Here is a 21296-nt window from a genome sequence, read left to right on the forward strand (position 1 = left end):
GACCCGACTGTCGCAGTTGGGTAGGTAGATGTTTACCTCAATATCCGCATCCAAAGGTGGCACCGGGTCACTGACTTTTTTCCTCCCCCTCAACTTCCCGTCGGACCCCCTCCGCATGGACACCGTGCCCCTCTCGCCCGCCTCTTTACCCGGCGTGAGGGGGCTGGGCGGCGGGTGGTACTCCCCTGAGACAAAAAGCAAGCGAATCAGTCTCTTTCTATTGTGATATATAGCAGTCACACACACACAAAAAAGTTTAGGATATTGGTCTTTCGTGTGAAATTTCAGAATGAACCTAAATTGCACTATAACCTTTACAGGTGAACTTAATTTGACCTTCTCCAAACTTTATTCTGAAGTTTCACCACAAAGCCCAAAATCCCAGACTTTTGCGGGAGCAGCGCAGATTCCGCGGCATAAAACATACCGGTGTGAGACTCCGGGCTGTGATTGGGTAACATGACGGGGTGCTCCGGGTGCTGATAGGCTAACGGGGGGGCGATGGAGGCGGGGCTAATGTTGCTGCCGCTCAGGTACGGGCTGTTGTAGTGATGCGAGTTGTAATACGGCGAGTACTGACTCTGACTGTAGCTTGAATACGATGAAAACTCCTGCTGAGAAGAAACACGGGAGCGTAGCCCAAATACACACACAAACACACACGCACACACATTTGAAAATGATATTTCGAAGACATATGGAGGATACACTCACTTGCTGCGTGGGGTTGAAGGGCGTGGACGCGGAGATGGCGTGGCCGCCCTGGAAAATGCCCGAGGAAATGCCCGCACCTGACGAACCACCACAAGGCCAAGGATCAAAATGTTGCGGTCATCACCTCGTCACACGGATTTGTGAGCAGCAATCATGAATCGGAGATTATTGAGGAGATCCATCGCGTGTGGGAAAACAGTGGACGGGAAGTCGGCCCCTTCCTGTTTGCGGACCAACCGCATACCCTGGCGTGCTGCGATCGGAGGCGTGTAAATTCACACGGGGAGCAGCGAGCCACTCGTGGGGACTTTCTTTTGCGAGCACAAAGGCCTGGAAATAAACACTATGGAGATCGTCGTCGGACACACGAAGATCGTCGGGCTTTCCGATCAACGTCAGCATTGACTCGATTATCGGACGTGGCGAAAAGATTATCCAAAAGTGATGATCCAAAAGTGATGATCCTGTGGCGTGGGTGTGTGTTATGAGTGAAATCTACTATGCATCGTCCATTTCCTGCATCTCTGCTTCATAACTCCTCTTACGACCAAAGAATGAGCCATTGGAAGCTCCCTGGTGACTCAACAATCTTCAAAATGGATTTAAAAAACAAAACCAAAACAAAAAATGGAAACAAATATATATTAAAAAAAAAAGAGGGTTTTTTTTCGGTCTGCGTGGCAGTTTACGAGCATGTGACTAATTAATACTTAAGAATATAACTGAGTTTGGTTTGGTCTCTCTGGCTGGTTTGGAAAGCGACGTGGTTGCGTTGCAGGTTTCGTGCCATGTGTGTGTTTACAGGAATATTTACATTCCGGCATAATGTCTGACATGTGTATTCTCTCCCAAAAGAAAAGGAAAGACAAGTCTCACGGTGGAAGCAGAAATTGCGCCATGATGTCACAGTTTGGAACATCCATCCATCCAGCCACATCTACATTTTAAATAGAGTTAAGTGCTACTGTAAAACTATATATATATATATATATATATATATATATACATAGCTGCAGATATCTGTATGGAAACTGCAGCCCTCCTTATCTCGCTTCACGTCTGGAAACATCATTTCCACAGGGACTTTCAACACTTCGCTTTTTAGCCACAGGAATCTATGGAATTAGAAATTAAATGAAGTATTGATTTAAAAAAAAAATATATATATATATATATATATATATTATTTACACCGAAAGTACTATAATTTTTTTTTTTTTTTTTTTTTAAAGAAAGCCAAATCAACTGACCAATAAGAGAGAATCTCTCCCAACAAGGTCACAAAGGAATGAGAGTGGATGCACTTTCTTCTCCCTTTCATCTCGTCACTTTTGCTGCGTCTCATTCATACCATGGACGTCGTTAAACCCCCTCGGCCCCCTCGTAAAACGCACTTTAACCCCGCCCGCTGTCACACGCAAGGTCAATTTCACGCCGCTTTCAAAGTCCCCCGGGATGAGCGACTTTCTTGCAAGCTCTTTTGTTTCGTTCACTCGTTCAAACCAGTCCTCTCGTTCTCTGTCCGCCCATCTGTCTGTTTTCTCACTTTCCCTCCGTCCTCGCCGTGCCTGTTGTGCTGTTGGCCTGAGCGGTAGAAGGGGGAGGGGGGCGCGGGTTGACCCTGAGAAAGGAGGAGGTGGGCCAGGGCGGGCCGATGAGGGGTGGGGGGGACGTGGAGACGTTTGACGCCAAGAGTCCAGACCGCAGCTAATGGGGAACAGGTGTGGCGGAGGTGGGGGGGGCGAGCGAGGCGGAGGAGGAGAGGGAGGTCACGCAAACCGAGACGGGAGGTGAGGAAGAAGACGGACGCACTTTCCAAAGCAAAGCTGGTCAACGCCAGGTCTTCGGTCGATCATATTTGGTTCAAATGTGACCACGCGTCTCATTAGGAGATGTTAGAACCATGTGACCTTTCCCAGCCAATCAAAGAAGAAAGTTACTTATTAGATCACAGATTAGATTACTATAGATGACCGATTGTGACAGATTTTGACTAATTATGAAACCCTTCTCCCGGCTGACACCTTTGAATGATAACAACGGCTTGTGTTGTCAGATGTGACTACAAACATGTCAGGGAAAGCCAACTAGAACATCTGACCTTTATTTGTGGGTTACTTTAAAAGGTGGCAGGTGCGTGCTGCTTCCCATTTAGCATGAGTCTGAATGCTATCGGATAATTCTGAACACGGCCACGTGCCCGCTTTCAAAAGGGTGTGCGCAATTTGGACTTCCCGTCGCCAAAAAGATTTCATAGTCAGCCATTAAAATCGTACTTCATTTTTTATTTTATTTTAATAACCCCCCCCGAATTTATAATATAAGTGAGCATAGTGCCAATAAGTCTTTTTCATTTTAAAAAAACTGAACCAAAATACAAAAAAAACAGAACATTTTGTTTGAATGAAAAAAAGATCCACGAATAGGTGAAACCACAGGTGCCACTGTATTCATAATGTTCACCCTAAATATACCACAAAAACAATGATCCCACAACACTTCCAAAGAGTGATTCCCAAACGCTCTGCTGCCAGAAATGATCCAATTTCACTTAGGTTATCTTTGTGGAAACACAGAATCTACGCCAGCGAACTATATTGACAAGCAGAACAATTATTTGCACTAGAGTGGCGGAAGTTACGACGGCCGTTCATCCGAAAGGATGATAACTTTGTGTTCGGCGGCGCAGGCTGAAACAAGTCAATTTGTGACTAACACTGAGATGAGGTAGGCTCAAAAATAAAGAAATAAATCGATAAAATAAAATCAGGAGATGCTGATTTGACAGCAGCAAAAAAAAAAAAAAAAAAAAAAATCGAAATACTGCAATTAAGTTGGGTTGTGCTCACCGTGTGTGTGCGAGTAACCGTACAGGCTTTGCGTGGCGGGGGCGCTGCTGAAGTTGGAGTAGCCCAAAAGTCCCGTCTGGCCCGGCGAGTGGCTCAGGCCCTCCTCGGTTTTAATGTCTGCGCACACGCACGCAACACAGACAACTTCAGGGCTTCCCGTCGAGTTGACGTTTGACATTAAAGTCAATATAAAGTCAAATAAATATGTCCTCCGAAGTTGACACACCACCGAGAGGATAGTTGTGAGAAACGGGCAGAATATATTTGAAATATTATCAAAATATGACATATGCTAATAATTATATTTAAAAAAACAAAAAAACAGGGAACACTTGTTTTGTCCCATTCAAAACGAATCAAGCGTATTGTGTGGACTGACTGTAGGACGGCACACTGTAGCCTTGCGAGTGATGCGCGTAAGGGGTGTAGGGTCCGGCGGCTTGGAGGGTGGGGCTGTACTGGGTCTGCCCGTACGCCGCCATGATGTCGTCCCCCGTAAGATGAGCCTAGACAAACAAAAGCAAGGAGAGACATCTCAGCTGCGCGCAGCGTCGAAAAGGCGAATGCTGGAAATGATCGTTCCGCTTTGGCCGCCATCTGTCAAGGATTCTTGCGTCTGATTGGGGCACATTTTGGGGAAGTCGACCAGGAGTCGATCTTGGAATCTTGCCCCAAATCGACTCCGCGATAAACCGCTGTGATGCAGTTTTGTCATCTTCATTTCAAAAAAAAAAAAAAGAAGAAGAAAGAAATCAACGTCACAGAAACCTCACCTGCTGCTGGTTTGAGGGCGTTTCCAATCAACGATGAGAAACCTGCGAAAGACAGCGAAGTAGCCTTAAAGTGACAGTACAGTGAAGTAAAACAGAAGAAAACTATTTCCATCTAAACCTAAGGAAATACAAGTGCACTTTATTGTACTGGGGTACTATTTTTTTTTTTTTTTACTTGAAGCTGGTCAACATGAATCAATAAATCGATCAATAGATAAGCCCTGGAATTAATTACAATAATCAAGTTTGTAAAAAATATTTGCTCCTTCAACTTCATTTTTTCTTTTAAGTATGATGATGAACGCCTGATATAATATGATGATGGAATGGCTGGTTAGCAAAAAGATATCCATCCTAAAAAATGAAGGCACTTTTTGAATCTTAATTTTGAATACTCACCCAAAAAAATATTGTCTCTTTCATAATCAGCAAACAAAATAATATACAATTTAGGGTTAGAGTGACTTACAATCAAAAGGTTCCTTTCTTACTGTATATTCTTGTCACTTGTCACAAATATTATCCTATTTGACAATATTCAAAGCTCAAAACAGTCCAATAATTCGACTATGGTGTACATTTGTATAAAAAATGATACATTTTAAGGACACAAATGAACTCTTACTGCAGTCTACAATTTGGCACGAGAGCTCTCAACTGTTTCCGAAGCGAGAGATTCCAGTCCACTTGGTCCGCAGTTACGACGCGGGTCCTGTCGGGTCCTGTCGGGTTCTGTCGGGTTCTGTCGGGTTCTGTCGGGTCCTCAGCTCTTCTGTGGAGACGACAGAACAAAACAGCCGCCACGTTCCGTCAGCGCTCAGGCACGCACATGAATGACACACGGGTCGGTAGTACCGGTCCGGTTGTTACACAACCAGTTGCGAGTCGCACGAGTCGTCGATTGTCACGGCGCCAGGCCGCTGCTAGAAAGTGCGGAAGGCGAGCGCTGTAAAACAAGCAGCGTCACTTGCGAGTAATAAAGCAAGGGGAAGGGGGAAATTTTATATTTAAACCTGCAGACCGCAGCCGAAATAGCAGCTTTGGAATTTAAAAACAAACATTCACGCTTTTTGTGGCGTAGTGTACTTTTTTTTTTTGTTCTCTTTGTTTTCCTTTTGCCTCATTGCACACACAAAAATGTTGGGAATGATTTGTTGCTGATAGAATAGAAGAGAACTTTATTGTCACCGTCACATGAACAATGCAAATCAGTTAGGATTCGGGAAAGGAACCCAGCCCTGCCCAAGTAGCGAGAATCAGCGAGGCTTATACTTTAGAGTAATTGCCTATAGATGCCAGCAAAGGACTACTTTTGTCCAAATGAAGCACCTCAACTCACTTTAACAGTTCCTTGGTATTAAGATGCCACTATATGGTGCACAAAAACAGCGAAGAACTGAGGATAGGTTCAAAAAACATCTACAAATATGTGGGGGTACGACAAAACGTTGCATTTTCAGATAAAAATACAGAAAAAAATGCAAGGATAGGGCTCAAACCCTGATACTAACAGCAAAAAAAAAATTTTTATGATTGCCTATAGTTGCCTTAGTTTAAAGTAAACCTGGATTTCCAAAAAGTTTGATATCATTACAAAACTCATCTTACAAAATGACCCTTAGAAAATGTTTTACAGATGATTTAATAAAAAAAATAAATAAATGTGCAGGTAGCGTGCATGTACATGCTCATACGGCAAATACTCTCCGTAACTTGCACTAACAACCCACACTAAACGTCGTGGTAACATTTGTGCGCCACAAAACCTGCACAGAAAATGTGAGCGCCTGTCCCTAATACATTGTCCGTCTTTGTTCTTCTTCTGTGGACTTTACGGGCGGTTGGCAAACCAGCTTAATGGTGCATTAGCCCCACCACATGATATTGTCCTTCCATTGCAAGGAAACCAATGTGAATTGATGGTGGCTGGATGATGCAAAATGCACTGGCGCCATCTAGCGGTGGGGGTCAGAAGCACACTTATATCTACAAAAAGTTAAGACGCTGGTATTGCAAGACAAACTGCACATCCTTGACACCAATTATTGTTCTAATTTCCTTTTTAGACCTGGCTTTGGCGGCATCTTGTGTTCGCGTACATAGAGAGCACAAAAATAGATTAGTCTCTCAGCAAATAGCTGCACCATCAGAAAGGAAAAATGCAAAAAGGTGAATTTGTGAATACTGAACCACCAATACATCGGACAGTGACGTCACGCTCAAGAGTAACACAGGTCCCACTTCCCAGGCATTCAAAATGAAAGGTAGGCCTGCGCGGAAACCTCTTGACATCAGCTGCATCCCTTGCAACACACACACATTCACACTCACAAAAGGCGTGTGCGTGATATCGAAGACACTTTCTGGACGAGGGCGAGTCCCGCGAGAAGCCATGGGAACGGCGGGACACCGGAGGGAAGACGAGCGGAAGCTCAGCGGAGATGTGGACGGCAGAGGGATGAAACCGAAGCTAAAACAAACCCAGCAGGGCTGCAGCGAAGCAGAGTGGGGGTCAAGGAGGGGTCACAAGGGGCCACAGGGCCAAGTCCCGCAATGAGTCACCTGAGTCTCACGCTTCTGCTCGACCACCGCTTTCTACATGGATGGATGGATGGATGGGGGCATTTATGATTCTAAAAACTATCATCCCAATCTCACAGTGGATACAAAACATTCTAGTCTTCAACTTGACTCCCTGATGAACTCTTGGTCATGGAGAATAAAAACAGAAACAGTTGAATTAGGGCTGGGAAGAAAAAAAAAAAAAGAAACGACTAACTCGGCTAACTTTACAAATAGGTAGAGGCAGAATTTTCTGCCCCGAAGCGCCGCCGGGTCCACAGAAAACCAAAAACAAAACAAAAAAGAAAAGTTCCGATCGGAAGCATGTTTGCGCCACCGGGATGAATGTTTCACACGGACATTTATTGCAGACGGACACAGTGGTGTGTCACTGATAAGCTTCTCCATAAACGACAGAGGAGTGTCTGTAAATGATTTTTAAGACACTACTAGATGTGTAAAATACATATAACATGATGTATGAGTGAGCTGAGTGGTAGTTAGCATTTGTTTTTTTCAACCTACAATGCGAATCGCGAGCGCGCTAATGCTAATTGTGAATGCTCAAATCTATACAGAGATTTATACCATACACTCCTGTAGTTATTATGGAGACCAAAATTGTAATCAATATATATATATATATATATATATATATATATATATATATATATATACATTATAAGGCGCCCCCGTCCATTTTGGAGAGAATTTAAGGCCCTTAAGTGCGCTATACGGTATATTGACAAACAAGAATTCACACCAATTAGAGTATTCAATGAAGCTAACTTGTCTACCGTAGAAGTCAGAAGAAAACTACGGTACGAGTCTCACAGACGCTAAACACGGACGTAACGATAACGTAACGATTGGTAATACTGTCTGAAATGATTATCAGTTTCTGGGTGAACCGTTTCATCGCGCTCAAATTAATGGATTTTGTCAATGCTTCTCCTACAATGTGTATATCGCCAGCCTAATAGGACGACTGCCTTAGTCCTTTTTCACAATATCAATTAAAAATGAAAACAAATAAATACATTTAAAAAAAAATTGTTTTTTTGAAATTTAAATGAGGAGCAACCTTCACGTAAGCCACCACTCAAGCAAATTGAAAAAAGAAGGTAGCGAGATGCAGTCAAAGAAAAAAACCCAAAAAATCAGCAACAAAAAAAATGAAAACACTCGCAAAAGAGCATGAAGCAGTACTGAAATAAGCATCCAACCCGAGTGACTCCAGCTCCGGATGCCACTCACTAGGCCACGCCCCTTCAAGGCATACATTAACACACAAATACTTGTCATGATTTGTGTTTTTGTTGACTTTGTTTGGATTCATTTAGTTTCATATTTCTTGTATCCCTTCGTGTTTTGTTTGCACGTTAGGTTTTTGTGTCCGCCTGTTCTCGTCAGCCCTGTTCCTTGTGTCAACCAATCAGCTCCCTCCAGCCACTCGTGTCGTGTCCGTGTGCCTCGTTGTCTCGTCAATTTTCATTTATTTAGCTCCCGGGTTTCTTTGTTGTTGCAAATTACGTTTCCCTAGTTTTGTCATGTTTCCTTCTGTTTTTTTCATTACTTCTTGGGACTTTGTTCATTTAGTATTTAGATTTTCCCAAGTATGTTGTCTGCTTTTTTTTGTTTATGGATGTAAATAAATTGGGTCCTAGTGGGTTTGGCCACTAGCTTCACCACAAAACCTTAACAATACTGTGTGCGTGAGACTTTTGGCTTAATTAAACTTGATAAATCCATTCTGTTGCTTTACATTCTCCTTTTTTTTAAACAATACAGTGCTGTTTACCTTTTTTAAAACATTAAATCAAGGTACCGCTGTGGTGTTTCTTGACATTACTGGCGTGGCATCCATACGACAACATTTCAGGACCATCTGCGACGTTTTCACGATGATCGTTGCCGTGCAATCGTAGCCGAAATCGTCCGCCATCCGTCCATCAATTTTTTTCCATATGCTGCAAGAGTTCCCAGCTGACTAATTCCCTGTCAATCACAGACTTATTCTTAAACTACTCCACCGCTCGGCTCCAGGCCTTAAAAAGTTAATCATTTTAGTCAGCCATGTCTCCCGCGGGCAGCAATTATTCATTCAGCTTTTACCGTGTTTACGGTGTCAACGTGTGTGTGCGTGTGCGTTGAGTCAGCTCCTCTCCAGACGGCCGCACGCCTCGGTGACCCCTCCGGTACTTTGACCTTTTTTATTGAAACGTCTCCATCAGCGGCCTGACAAGGTGAAGCCGCCGGGCCGTGCTCGGGCCATATGGAAGCCCACCTGGAGGCCTCCATTTGGACAGACTGCCGTCCGGGTGGGGCTACATAGGGGAGGTGAAAGAGTGCGTGTGTGTGTGTTTGTGTGGTTGTTGTGTGTGTGTGTGTGGGGGGGGGGGGGGGATCCCTTGCGTGGACAGAGCCTTTCTTTATTTGTCTGATAAAAGACAACGAACAAGGGCCACAGATAGACTTCCTCGTGGAAATTGCCCACAGCTGCCGCCCACCTTTTCGTTTTGAAGCATCCAGCTGATGGTGCAACAATGCAACAAATGTTATACAAAACTGTGCTACCTTGACTTACAAGTTCCCCAACTTCGTTTCTCCATTTCCGAGGCATTAGTGGTATTTAAAAAAGATTTTGTTGTTGTTGCTTTTTTGTCCTGTTGACTTACGTGAGCTTTGTTTTAACCTGCCCTCGCTGAACGTGTCGTGTGCAGTTCGGCAGATAGGCAACGATACTTCAAAAAGTGCCACTCACGGTTAAAGGAAATGCAAAGCTAAACATAAAACAAAAACAATTTTGCATCGTGAATACAAACTTTCCTTAGGAAAGTCCACTATAGCTCAACGCTAACACATAATGTAAAACAACATACACGGGCTAATGAAACTAGCGTCAATGTTGTGATAGTTATAAACCTTCAAACAACTGATAGAAAATACAACAATACTCACATATACAGTAGTCCTCACGGGCTATAAAATATAACTAATTTTACTGCAGTTTACTTGTGACAGTATTCTTCATGTTCCCGACAGAGCCGCACAATGTGCTTCTAATAGAAGCAAAAAAAAAAAAAAAAAAATTAGCAATTAATAATATTGTTTAATTATTGACATTCTATTTACTGTCAGTTTTTATACAATATAATACAAATACAATCCTACTTTTCTTATTGATAATTATGTTACAAAAATGTTTTGTGGGGTCTGGAACGGATAAATGCAATTTCCATTCATTTCAATGGGAAAAGTTGAATTGCGGTACAAGCGTGGTCATGGAACGAATTCAACGTGTACGTCAAAGCACCACTGTACGTACGCGACCGGACACATGTTTAGGTACAACTAAGCATATCTACACTAGGGGGCACTTGTGTGCCACTGGACGTTTTTTATTGGCCGCCGCATATTCTAATAATAAAATTAAAATTAAAATTAAAAGACCCACATCAGAAAACTGTGAGAAAAATGGAAACATTTGAAAGATATTACACTTCTATTTAATTAGAAGTAAAAATGCAACAAAATTTGACGGTGACAATTTTTGTTTTTAAATTCAAGCGTAAAATAGTATTATGAGAATGTGTGACATATTTTGCATTTAAAATTGTATAAGTTACATGCAAAAACTTTTGTTTACCGTTCAAATCTATTAAAAATTAGTAAATTAGTTTTAATTTTCTGGGGGATTTCAAATATACGTGTGCTAGTTTTGATGACTACATTCAATAGTTTTTGTGTCAATACTAATCAGGGCAAAGTATATAGATTTACGTCAGAGGTGTCACTTGTCATCTGCATGTCAATGAAGAGTTTTATTTGCGTGTCAATTTAAAAGGAACAATATGCAGTTATGAGATTTTAGTAGGAAATCTTACAAAAACAAAAGGTGGAAAAATTAGCTAGCACCTGTTGGAATTAGTGCGGAAAACAAAAGGTGAGCCCTGTTGTAACGCAATACATCGATTATATTTTAGTTGGAAATCTTACAAAAAAGGGGAAAAAAACAAAAACACAAGACTGGACTATTTTGCATTGTTATTGTTCACAGATTATGTGTGGGAAACAAGAGGTGAGCCGTGTTAGTGAAGACGTTGCTATAATTATTAATGAGCTAATTGTGCTTTTACTTGTATCAACTCTGTTGGATCAATTATGCTAAATTGCTGCATCCCAAAATGTCACTTTTCAACAAATTACAGCGCAACTCTGAGACAAATTTGTATAAAATCGTACTAAATTACCAAAAGTCGAGTACATTGTCGTATGTTTTGTTTCCCGTTTGCACAGACATCCGACCGCAATCCCACCAAACTTTCTCGCGGAGCGACGGCCACGCAGCGAGTTTATTTACCAGGAGCCGCAATGAGGGGAAACGAGCAACCAGCCCGAGAGGCGACAAATCCCTCGACTCGCCACTTTTTCCTCGAGTGAGCCGAGCGGGCGGGGCGCACCTCGCTAACGCCTTTCACCGCGACGACAGATGCCGAGGCTCTCAGACCGAAAAACAGTCCAACTCGGATGGGATCCAATAAATCTTTGGCAAGGGGGGAAAATGTTTTATCTATTTATCTACACTGCAGCCTGCTACAGGCCCCGTGTAACTTTACCTCACAGACACGGTGCCCCCCCCCCCCCCCCCCCCGCCCCCTCTATTTCCACTCGACTAAGTCCGAAAGCCCCCCCACACCCACTAATGACAAGCTTGTTATTGGACAATGCCCCTCTCTTTATCTCTCCACGCACTTCTAAATTGCTTCATCAAATCTCTCACTGATAAAGGCAATGCAAGTTCATTTGTATAGCACCGGTCGTGCACAAGGCAGATTGATCATGCTTTACAAAGAGATAATGATTCAAATCAAGATTAATCTCATGAAAGCAGGATAAAGGAAAAGATTAAACAAAACACTCAAATAACTAGAGATGATCAAATTAAGATAGAAAAAAAAAAGCCCCCTGTTGAATACAAGAAATACAGTGAATGTTACGTATTCACACGTAATAGGTAAAAATCCGGGATGTAGATTTATCAGTGGTTCTCAAAGGTTTTACAGCAAGTACCACCCCCAAAAAAATATTGTATCTCCAAGTATACCACTATAATGACCAACATTAAAATACAGGAGGGTAGAAGGCCTAAATATTTATTTTTTATAAAAGTATTATATCTAAAGTTGGAATATTACAAGAAAAAAAAACATCATTTTTCAAGAATAAAGTCCAAATATATATATATATATATATGACAAAGTTGTGATATTATGGGGAAAAAAAGCACCCTAAGTTTTATAGGATTTAAGACGAATATTATGAAGAAACAAACTAAAAAAAAAAAAGACCAAACACAGTCTACTGCAAGAATCATCAAAAAATATTATGACAAAAGAAGACAATCACAATTAAACAATAATAAGGTTGTGTTATAGTAAATGGAACACATTGGTAATTTATGAGAATAAAGTCAAAATGTAAGAAACAAATATTTTTTTTACGGGAATAAAGTTGAAATGATAAGCAAAAATGTGCTGCTCCTAAAGGGTAAAAAAAAATGTAAACCTCTTAAAGATCAAACAGAAATGTATTGAACTTAAAAGTTAAATACAATTGAAATGCGCTTGGGCATTGATTCATTCACGCCCCACTAGAGGGAGCCTGCGCACCACTAGTGGTATTCTTACCACACTTGGAGAATCAATTCAATTTGGAATATTTGGAAAATTAGGTTGAAATATTACAATTAGATTAGATTAGATTTTATTTTAGATTAAATAAAAATAAAATTCAATTCCCATTGAAATGTACTGGAAATCTTTTCAACTTTTGTAACCAGCGTTGAGATTTAGATTAAGCCTTCCTTTGGTTTTGGCGCACTCACAGTTAAAGGGACCACCTCCGCCCGTTCCACACAGGACCGGTGTCCCCCGAGATGGGGACAGTCGTGGTGGTGGCAGACCAACTGGCAAAGCCCCCGCAAACCCCCCGCCCCTTCCCCAGCTGCCTAGAGGGCTTACAGGAGTGGGCTGACCCCAGTCAGATGGCGGTCCCGCTCCCAGGTGAACAACATCTGGTGCAGTCAGTTGAAGCCGGCGGGCGCATGCGCGCTTGCACGCTGCCCCGATTCCACTTAAAGACGCACACACGCGCACACCCCCACACACACTACATTATTAGCCGCCGCACTAACAAGCCGAAGAAACTGAAGCACTGACAGACTGAATGAGGACCAATTACAGTGATCCCCCGTTCATCGTGGGAGATGCTTTCCAGACCCACCCGCAGTCGGCGAAAGTCTGCACTAGAGAGACCTGACTAAAAATATTGAAGCGTTAAACATATTTAAATACATTAAAACGTAGTTTTTAAACGCATTGTAAGCGTATTTGAACACAGTTCTTTTCTAAGTTGCACAGGAATATCTGTGACATAGCCGGACCACGTAAAATGTTCAGAAAATATGTAACAATCATGGAATAAAATTCTTTTAACGTTTTATTAGCCCAAAAGAATAACGGCATTTTTTTGAACGTTTTGGGGAAAACAAGAAAAAAAAAGCACAAACAAATTCAACAAACAAGAATTCAGAAAACGATTTTTAGCAAGCACGTGCTATTAGGCTAACAATTTCTTTCGTAGTTGAAGCCGTGAAAAAGACCTCCCACGTCGTAATCACATTGAAGCATATGTCAACACAACATTAACATAAAATATATAACAGCGATGAGTGTACTTCTCTTTTGCCACATTTACTTGTGTGTGTGTGCGTGTGTGTTATACAGAATGATGGTACAGTGCGTAAAAATGGTGATGTACCTGGCAAGCGTAGCACAATCAAACACAATTAGCACAATAATAAATGAATCGATGAAGAATTATGTCGATAGTGATTGATGATTTATCATTCAAAACTACTGTAAAGAAAAATGTAAAAACATTAGTTATCCTGAAAAAGATATACATATAAATTATTTTCCACATAGCACAAAATAACACTTGCTGACAATTTATCGATGAATCGATTTTCCTGATCAACAAAATTGAGTGAAATGCCCATCGCAAATGTTCAAAATATGTGTATAATCAGTAAGACAAAATGCGAACTGTATTTTGAATCTAACTTTTATTTTCTACACTTCAAATTGACACTCGTTCTTTTGAAGCGCGCCACCCGGAGGAACCGTGCTTCTCAACCCATTCACAAATCAAATTGGATTTGCTTTTAAGCACCTGATGGACATAATGTATACAGTTGTCAATAATTTATCACAAGGGAAAGCACACACTTTATAATTACATGTGCGATTATGTGTAAAAGAGAGGCCATAAAATCCAAGAAGGGAAAACGGTGGAAAAACGCTGAAGCAAAATTCAGACACCTAACAAAATAGCCCCGCAGCCGCAGCCTCTTCTTACATTTCAGTGGAAAGCAAAGATTATTATCTGTGTGTGCGTGTGTGTGCGGAGGGGGGGGGGGGAAAAAAAAAAAAAAAAAAAGGCGGGTGCTGCGATGTGTGTGGCGTCACGGATCGCAGGGACAGCTGTCGTCTCATGACAGCACTGATTGTCCTACTCAGCTTTTTAAAAGAAATCAAATAAAACGTAGTGTGAGAGCTACACGTACATTTGAAACTACAGTGCATAGTCCACTGTACAAAAATGCCTATGTAGTGATTAATAAGTAGGGAATGAGTGGATGATTCCGAACACATCACTCCCTACTCCGGAATCACTATATGGGGATTTTTAGTGGAATATTTTGTGAACTATATACTGTATAAATAAAAACCTCTATATAGTAGTTGATTGACTTGTGAATTTTCGCCTTCATTGTTGTTTCTGTAGCACACTGTAAGAGATCTATAAATGAATGAATAAAATGTACCGTCATTTCTCGTGTATAATGCGCACCCATGTGTAATACGAACCCCCGAAGTTGACGTCAACATTTTGGAAAACCCTTCTACCTATGTATAATGCATTTTTACAATGCATGATTTTGCTTCTACCCATATGATCCAAACATGAAGCATTATCTGTATTTTGTTCTTTTTTTCAAATAATAATTCTGAAGTTAAGCACTTTATTTGAACACGTAATACTTTATTTTAATTTACTTGCTCTTATTTTGAAATTCACGGCACTACTTTTATTTAGTTAATGAGAAAACACACAGTTGTGTTCGTATGTTTCATTAACCCGGGCAGAATTTGTAAGATGGGTACAATTCTTTAAAGAAAACATGAAGGGCCAGGCGAAACACATTTAGTTTTATTTTAATAAGATTCAAAATAAACTGTCAAGCATTTCAGAAAAGCATTATCATCAAACAAAACATAACCATAAGGAAATAATAATGGTTGTTTTTCAGTTATCAGTCATATTTAAAAAACAATATTTCACAAATTCTGCCAACGTCTGTAAACATATGAGCACAACTGTACTTATATGCTATCATATTGGAATCAAAGTGTAGGCTACACCTTTATCATTGCCTGTATGTGGCACTGGCATATTAGAATGAAAGTGTACACTTTTCTCATAACCTCTAGGTGGCAGTGGCATATTGAAATGAAAATGTACCACTTCTTTATAACCACTAGATGGCGGCATACATTTATAAAATGGGAAGTTTTTTTCATTTTCCCCTATACCTATGTACGATGCGCACCATTGATTTTTGACATTTTGGGGGGGGGGGGGGGGGGGGGGGCATTATACACAGGAAATTACTGTACTTTTATTTAATACAATGTAGAGCTGCAAGATATTGAAAAAAAAGGACATTCTGATTTTCATTAACTCTGCGATGTATATTGTGGTGTTTAAAAATTACAAGATAACATACACGTAATGTGAAAACCAGTACACGTCTCTTTTTCTGTCTAGAAAAACTATACTCAGTTGAGCACAAAAGTATACTGAGTCATGTGTATGAAGGCTGCCTGTGCCTGTATTCAAATGCACTGTAGTATTGTGCAAAAGTCCAGCCAGACATGAAGTTAAAATCATTTCTTACTAAGCCCAGTTATACTGTAGCGCCATTAGCACATTCCTAACACTATTCATTTGTTTTTAATCGATCTGTTATTTTACACAAATGTTTTAACATATGTATTAGTATTTCTATATTTGAGTGCGTTAGTTTAAGCAAAACACGTTGTTTTGAACACCAGAATTGTGCCCATACAATAATTTCTCCCCTGACCCTAAATTTAATCTGTTGCGACATGCATTCATTCGTCACATTCTAAAGCGAAATACAGTAAATGCAGGCGTGTAATTGTTTCCCGTATCCTCATTAATAGTTATCATACAAAAAAAAAAAAAAAAAGATATATAACTCTCCTGGCTGCTGTTTGTGTGTTCTTACATGGGTTATAATTTACCGTCACATCGGTGCTAATCTTATGAGCATGTCCAAGCAGGTCTCTCTGCTGGTCACTTATTAATATTCCTGTTGATTGTCTGCATATCAATACACCAAGATTGCGCAGGACCCTGCGATGTGACTCGTGGGCACACGTACATTGCGATGACGATGCTCAAACGATATATCTTGCGGCCGCACAATATATCTAATGCAATGATCCCTAAATGAAGTTGCCAGGGAGTGTGATGTCATCATAGAACTTTTACTGTTGGTACGACTGTTGTTGTGCCATTTGTTCTCTCGTCCCTCAACACCTCTACCCTGTTTTATCTATTTATCTACCCTCTGTTCCTCTACCCTGTCTCTCAATCTCAATGCAAGCTCCCGAAGTCGACGGTCACCTCGCGGATCTTGGGTTGTGTTAGAGGTTTCTTCCTTAGAGGACATTTATCCTTGACTATGTCACCAAGTGCTAGCTCATGCGGGGTTAAAAAAAAAAACACAAAAAAAACCACACAAACGCAAAAAAAAATCTGTGTATAATCCTACTAATAAAATGTCAGTCAAACGCAATTTTTGGCTTTCATTACATATTACATTTTGGGATTAAAAAAAGTAAATACATCTACCATTATGATGGTTTTAATGATACGTTTACGAGTTGTTATGTTGTTTTGCTGCTTAAGATCAATCTAAAATGATGATGAAGTTATCCATTTTGAACACCTAAAAAAAAGGGCTGAATAATATTTCAGTAAATACCCATCTTGCAAAAGCAAACATATTGAAATAATAATAACAACAAATGCTGGAATCAACTTGGAGATTGAGTCATTTGTGGTGTGTAATCCTGCTAATTAACTCATGTAACTGACCAGCGGAAATCATGCACTGCATGGCGAATTATTATTATCATTGTTATTGTTAAAATAACAACAAAAATTGATCTTGCTTTTTGCATATAACAACAACATTTGGAAATATATGCTTGACATTGATAAAACCTCCTCGGCGGCGGTAACAAGTGCGCAGTGACGCTATCCACGCGGGCAGCAGCAACCATCATGCTTTCCCCCCAAATATTATCTTAACTCCAATTGCTGTGTATCATTTCCCAATTTTACGGAATCAAGCCCACTTACTTTAATACAGGACATGAATCAAAGTGCACTGCGGCTGACATCTGATCTTTTTCACGACGCCACTCGCACACTTTAACGCCGGAGCTGTCGGCTTGACTGCGAGCTGTTCCCTAACACCGCGGCCGGCTTGGGAATCGCTGCCTTTACACTATATTGTAGAGAAGTGTTCCGAAATTAAGAGCATTTTTCATTGGCCTTATTAGTAAACGATGTAGTCCACTATACAAAAATCCCAATATAGTGATTAGGGAGAAGGGAATGAGTGAATGATGTTGTGACGTTCGCTGCCACCATCGAGCGGAGGAAATGTCCATTATGACAGAAATGGTCCAAAGTTTGCGATCATTTCACGTTCAACAAGATAACGTGCAATGTGTAACCACACACTGTTAGCGTATCCAACATAGCCGACCATCGCTAGGTCACGTTCAATCATTTTATTGACGAAACAGTAGGAAAACAAACCCTTAATAAGCACATGGAAAGATGAGCGTAACAGCTCAACTCCCCACTCTCATTCGCTGACGCCCACGTCACTCACAACACCAGGCCCCGCCTTTAAAAGCCATACACACTTGAAGTCGCAGGAACGACAGTACAACGTGAGTACAACGTTGGCGACCCCAAGTGGACGGAAATAATAGTTGCACCTCACATGCACATGTTGTTGCGTTTAATGATGTTAAAATACATTTTTATCCGATTACTCGATGGGCAATCGGTGGAATGTTCGATTCTAAAAGCATTCGATAGCTGCAGCTCTACTCGCTACACAAGGTGAAAAAAAAGAATCGACTGAGTGATGGATCGTAAAGCGAAAAATTCTCAAGAGTGGGAACTTCCATGTCTAGGAAGCACTATATTGTGATAAGGGAGTAGGGAATGATGGTAGGATTCCGTACACAGTCCAGGTGATACACAGGAATGAGTCACGGCCAATCGACGCGGAGAGTCAAAGCGAAGTGAGACGTAAATGAAACGAGGAAGAGCGAGCCCCCTATGAAAATATTTATCATTCCACAAAGGGTTGGCTTACAGAGGGCTTTGGAATGAATTTGTTTTCTTCGGGGGCGATGTCTTCCAGGATGGGGAATTCTCCGAGTAGCAGACTTTTTTTAGGGGGCTTAGTCACAATTTATTAGAGCCAGTAATAAGAACCGTGAAGGGTTATGGAGGGTTTCGGGGGGGGTCTGAGGGGATTGGGGGGGCGTCCTGCTGCAGAGTCCATAAACTTGAGGGCCGATGTTATTAGGAGACAAACCACTGCATTAAATCAAACAGCGGCCGGCTAACACCTTCGGTATTTGCAAATCTTACACCGCCCCCACCCACACACACACACACACACACACACCACCATCATTTGTGTGTGTGTGTGTGTGTGTGTGTGTGTGGGTGTGCGTGTGTGTCTAAAAGGGGGTAAACAGGGAGGCTTAATGTTTGAGCATCTGTCACACCAAGATGAATTTGATACAACTGCTTATGGAAAGTCGTTTATTGGATATTAGTTTAAGGTCCGCGCGCTCCTCTGCTTTTTCTACTCACTAGTAAAACAGTTCAGCGCACAAGTAGAACAACTGTGTCCTACAAGTAAAGTGTTTTCTGTTACTGCCTTGCACTGCTGCGCATTATAGAAAGACGACATCTTACTAGTGAGACCGAACTGACAACTGTGTGCTACAAATAATACAAGTGTGTTACTAGTTGCCTCACTAGTAACATAGTTTGTATGCCAATTGTTTTCCTACTAGTGTACAGAATTGTCATATTATAAAATGTAAATAGGAGGATATATTCATTCCACTAGTGCACCCTAGTCATTCGACTAGTGTGCCAAATTCTCTTACTAGTGAGGACAAAGCGTATACACGTACATGGACCTTAAGATGCATATGAACGATATCTAATAAATGCTCAGGCAGCTTTCCATAAATTTCGACACTTTTAAAAAGCGGATATTGATTCAGTAGGTACGCAACACTTCACTGGCTGCACGTTTTGTGATTTGCATGCATTTCTTTTAAATTTAAAAACATATATATATATAGACAGCAGGGAATACTAACAACACTGGAGTTGTGTTAGAAACATATTGCCTTAACAAATAAATAATAACACCCAATTTTGCTGTACGAAATGTGTCGCGCTCAAAAGATCCGAATCAAGCTCCCATAAAATACAATTTCAATCTCATCAATTTCCTAATTTAGAAACTCTCAAGCGTAGGAAAAGAAGGGAATCAGTGTGACGCTAACCCTAACCAAAACGGTCAACATATTATTATTAGAACGTGTCACTCAATACTGAGCATTAATATTTGTTGGCTTCCCTAGATTGTGCAGTTTTATTGCATTAAAAAAATTGCATTCAGTTAAAATATGCTGAAAAGGACATTTAAAGCCACAAAATGCACGTTTAATATTACAATGATTTACATGACGTGTAATCAAGGACTGCAGAGTGATAAATGCTGCAATGGTTGTGAAAAGAGGGGAGCCGTGATGGGGAGCCCTGTTGCACTTTCTTGAAAATGCTTAGCTAGGCTCCCCTAATTGAGCTAATGGGGGTCCCTGTGTGGAGGTTGTGGCTGGGGGGAGGGGGGGGGGGGCGGTCAAGTGTGCCTGCCTGACTGCAATCTCGTGTGCACTCATGTCGCTCTATTGCACTGGAAATTACATACAAAATCTTAAATATGTACATATTATGGGAGAGGTCAGTCATTCGGGTGTTACGGGAGGACGCAGCAGATTGTCTAAAAAATAAAAATAACGGATAAGAAACTGATCGGAAAAAAGGCATCGTTATAATTAATAGTTGTATTGTCGTTTTTGTTATTATTAATTAACTTTTTTTTCAAATGTTCAATAAAATTCTACAGCTTGATTGCATCTTTTAAAAGAATGATTCAGTTATGGATGAGGGGAAATAAAAGTAAAAATAGTTCAACTTGGTTATTTGTGCTTATAGCTGCTCTGTAGTGTTCATTCCCCCCCTACATTCTGAATTATGACGGTAAAAGGCTATGGCGTTAAAATTAATAACGCCACTCTTGTGACAGCGACTGTACCATGACCTTAAAAAGTGGCCTTTTATTTCGTCAATGCAACAATTATGTATTGCGGTTAAGGATGACAAAAATGCCACAAATAAATGTCACTTAATCGGCTTACATGATAATTAGACCCAACTTTGAAGAAAATATTTAGTCGTCACGATTGAGTCCGCAATTTAGTTGAACAGGAATTGGTCAAGATATTTTGGACGCTTACCATTGTTCTGCGTGAGGGGAAAATCCCATTATCCATGAGCAAAAAATACATCAATAAATAAATCAACAATGAATTCATAAAAAAAAGAAAAAAAAAAGAAAAGAAAAGAGAGACTCGAGCAAACAACACCAACAATGGTGTCGGCGGCGGCGTGCAAGCTGCAGAAGTGACAGCTTTCCACTTTCCGCGCACTGCTCAGCCAAGTGTTCCTCCGCACGCACGCACGCACGCACGCACGTACGCACGCACGCAGCGTGTTTGCTTTGGCCGCCGAGGGGAAATCACGTTAAAAAGTCAAGGCACGCACTTATCTAGCAGCTCCGCCCTCTCTCGGTGGCCGCGCAGGCTCCTCCTCCTCCTCCTCCTCATCCTCAGCCCACTTTTTCTTCCTTCTCTTCATCTTCTTTCTCTTCAATCTCTGTTTGGTCAAGAGCTCTTCAGTTTGCTTGTTTACGCAAGCAAGAAGCTCTCAGTCCACACTTTCAGATAGAAGGATTTGTAAGCATGTGCTAAATAACTGCCTGCAATGTGTATGTGTGGGTGTGCGGGAGGGGGGGGGGTCGTGTGTAATCGAAACTAAACGATCCAACTATATCCCAAAAAAAAAT

The 21296-nt window shown here is 41.1% G+C and overlaps 1 protein-coding gene across 3 annotated transcripts in view; it reads right to left on the minus strand.

Moving 5' to 3' along the window:
• The window catches only part of eya2 (EYA transcriptional coactivator and phosphatase 2), a 32604-nt gene extending 11857 nt beyond the window's left edge, over positions 1–20747 (minus strand). The window contains exons 1-8 of one of the 3 annotated variants that reach the window (XM_061687499.1): positions 20689–20747; positions 4962–5108; positions 4337–4378; positions 3943–4069; positions 3564–3680; positions 715–791; positions 428–611; positions 37–185 (exon numbers count right to left, since the gene is read on the minus strand). In XM_061687499.1, the coding sequence (XP_061543483.1) occupies positions 37–185; positions 428–611; positions 715–791; positions 3564–3680; positions 3943–4045 (630 nt within the window). In that variant the 5' untranslated portion in view covers positions 4046–4069; positions 4337–4378; positions 4962–5108; positions 20689–20747. Of the gene's footprint in view, positions 1–36; positions 186–427; positions 612–714; positions 792–3563; positions 3681–3942; positions 4070–4336; positions 4379–4961; positions 5140–20688 lie in introns of those variants that run through there. The other 2 variants (XM_061687500.1, XM_061687498.1) reach the window with 2 other exon arrangements.
• Between the last annotated feature and the right edge of the window lie 549 nt (positions 20748–21296).

The sequence above is a fragment of the Phycodurus eques genome, chromosome 10, assembly GCF_024500275.1.
Source record: "Phycodurus eques isolate BA_2022a chromosome 10, UOR_Pequ_1.1, whole genome shotgun sequence".
Taxonomy (NCBI): domain Eukaryota; kingdom Metazoa; phylum Chordata; class Actinopteri; order Syngnathiformes; family Syngnathidae; genus Phycodurus; species Phycodurus eques.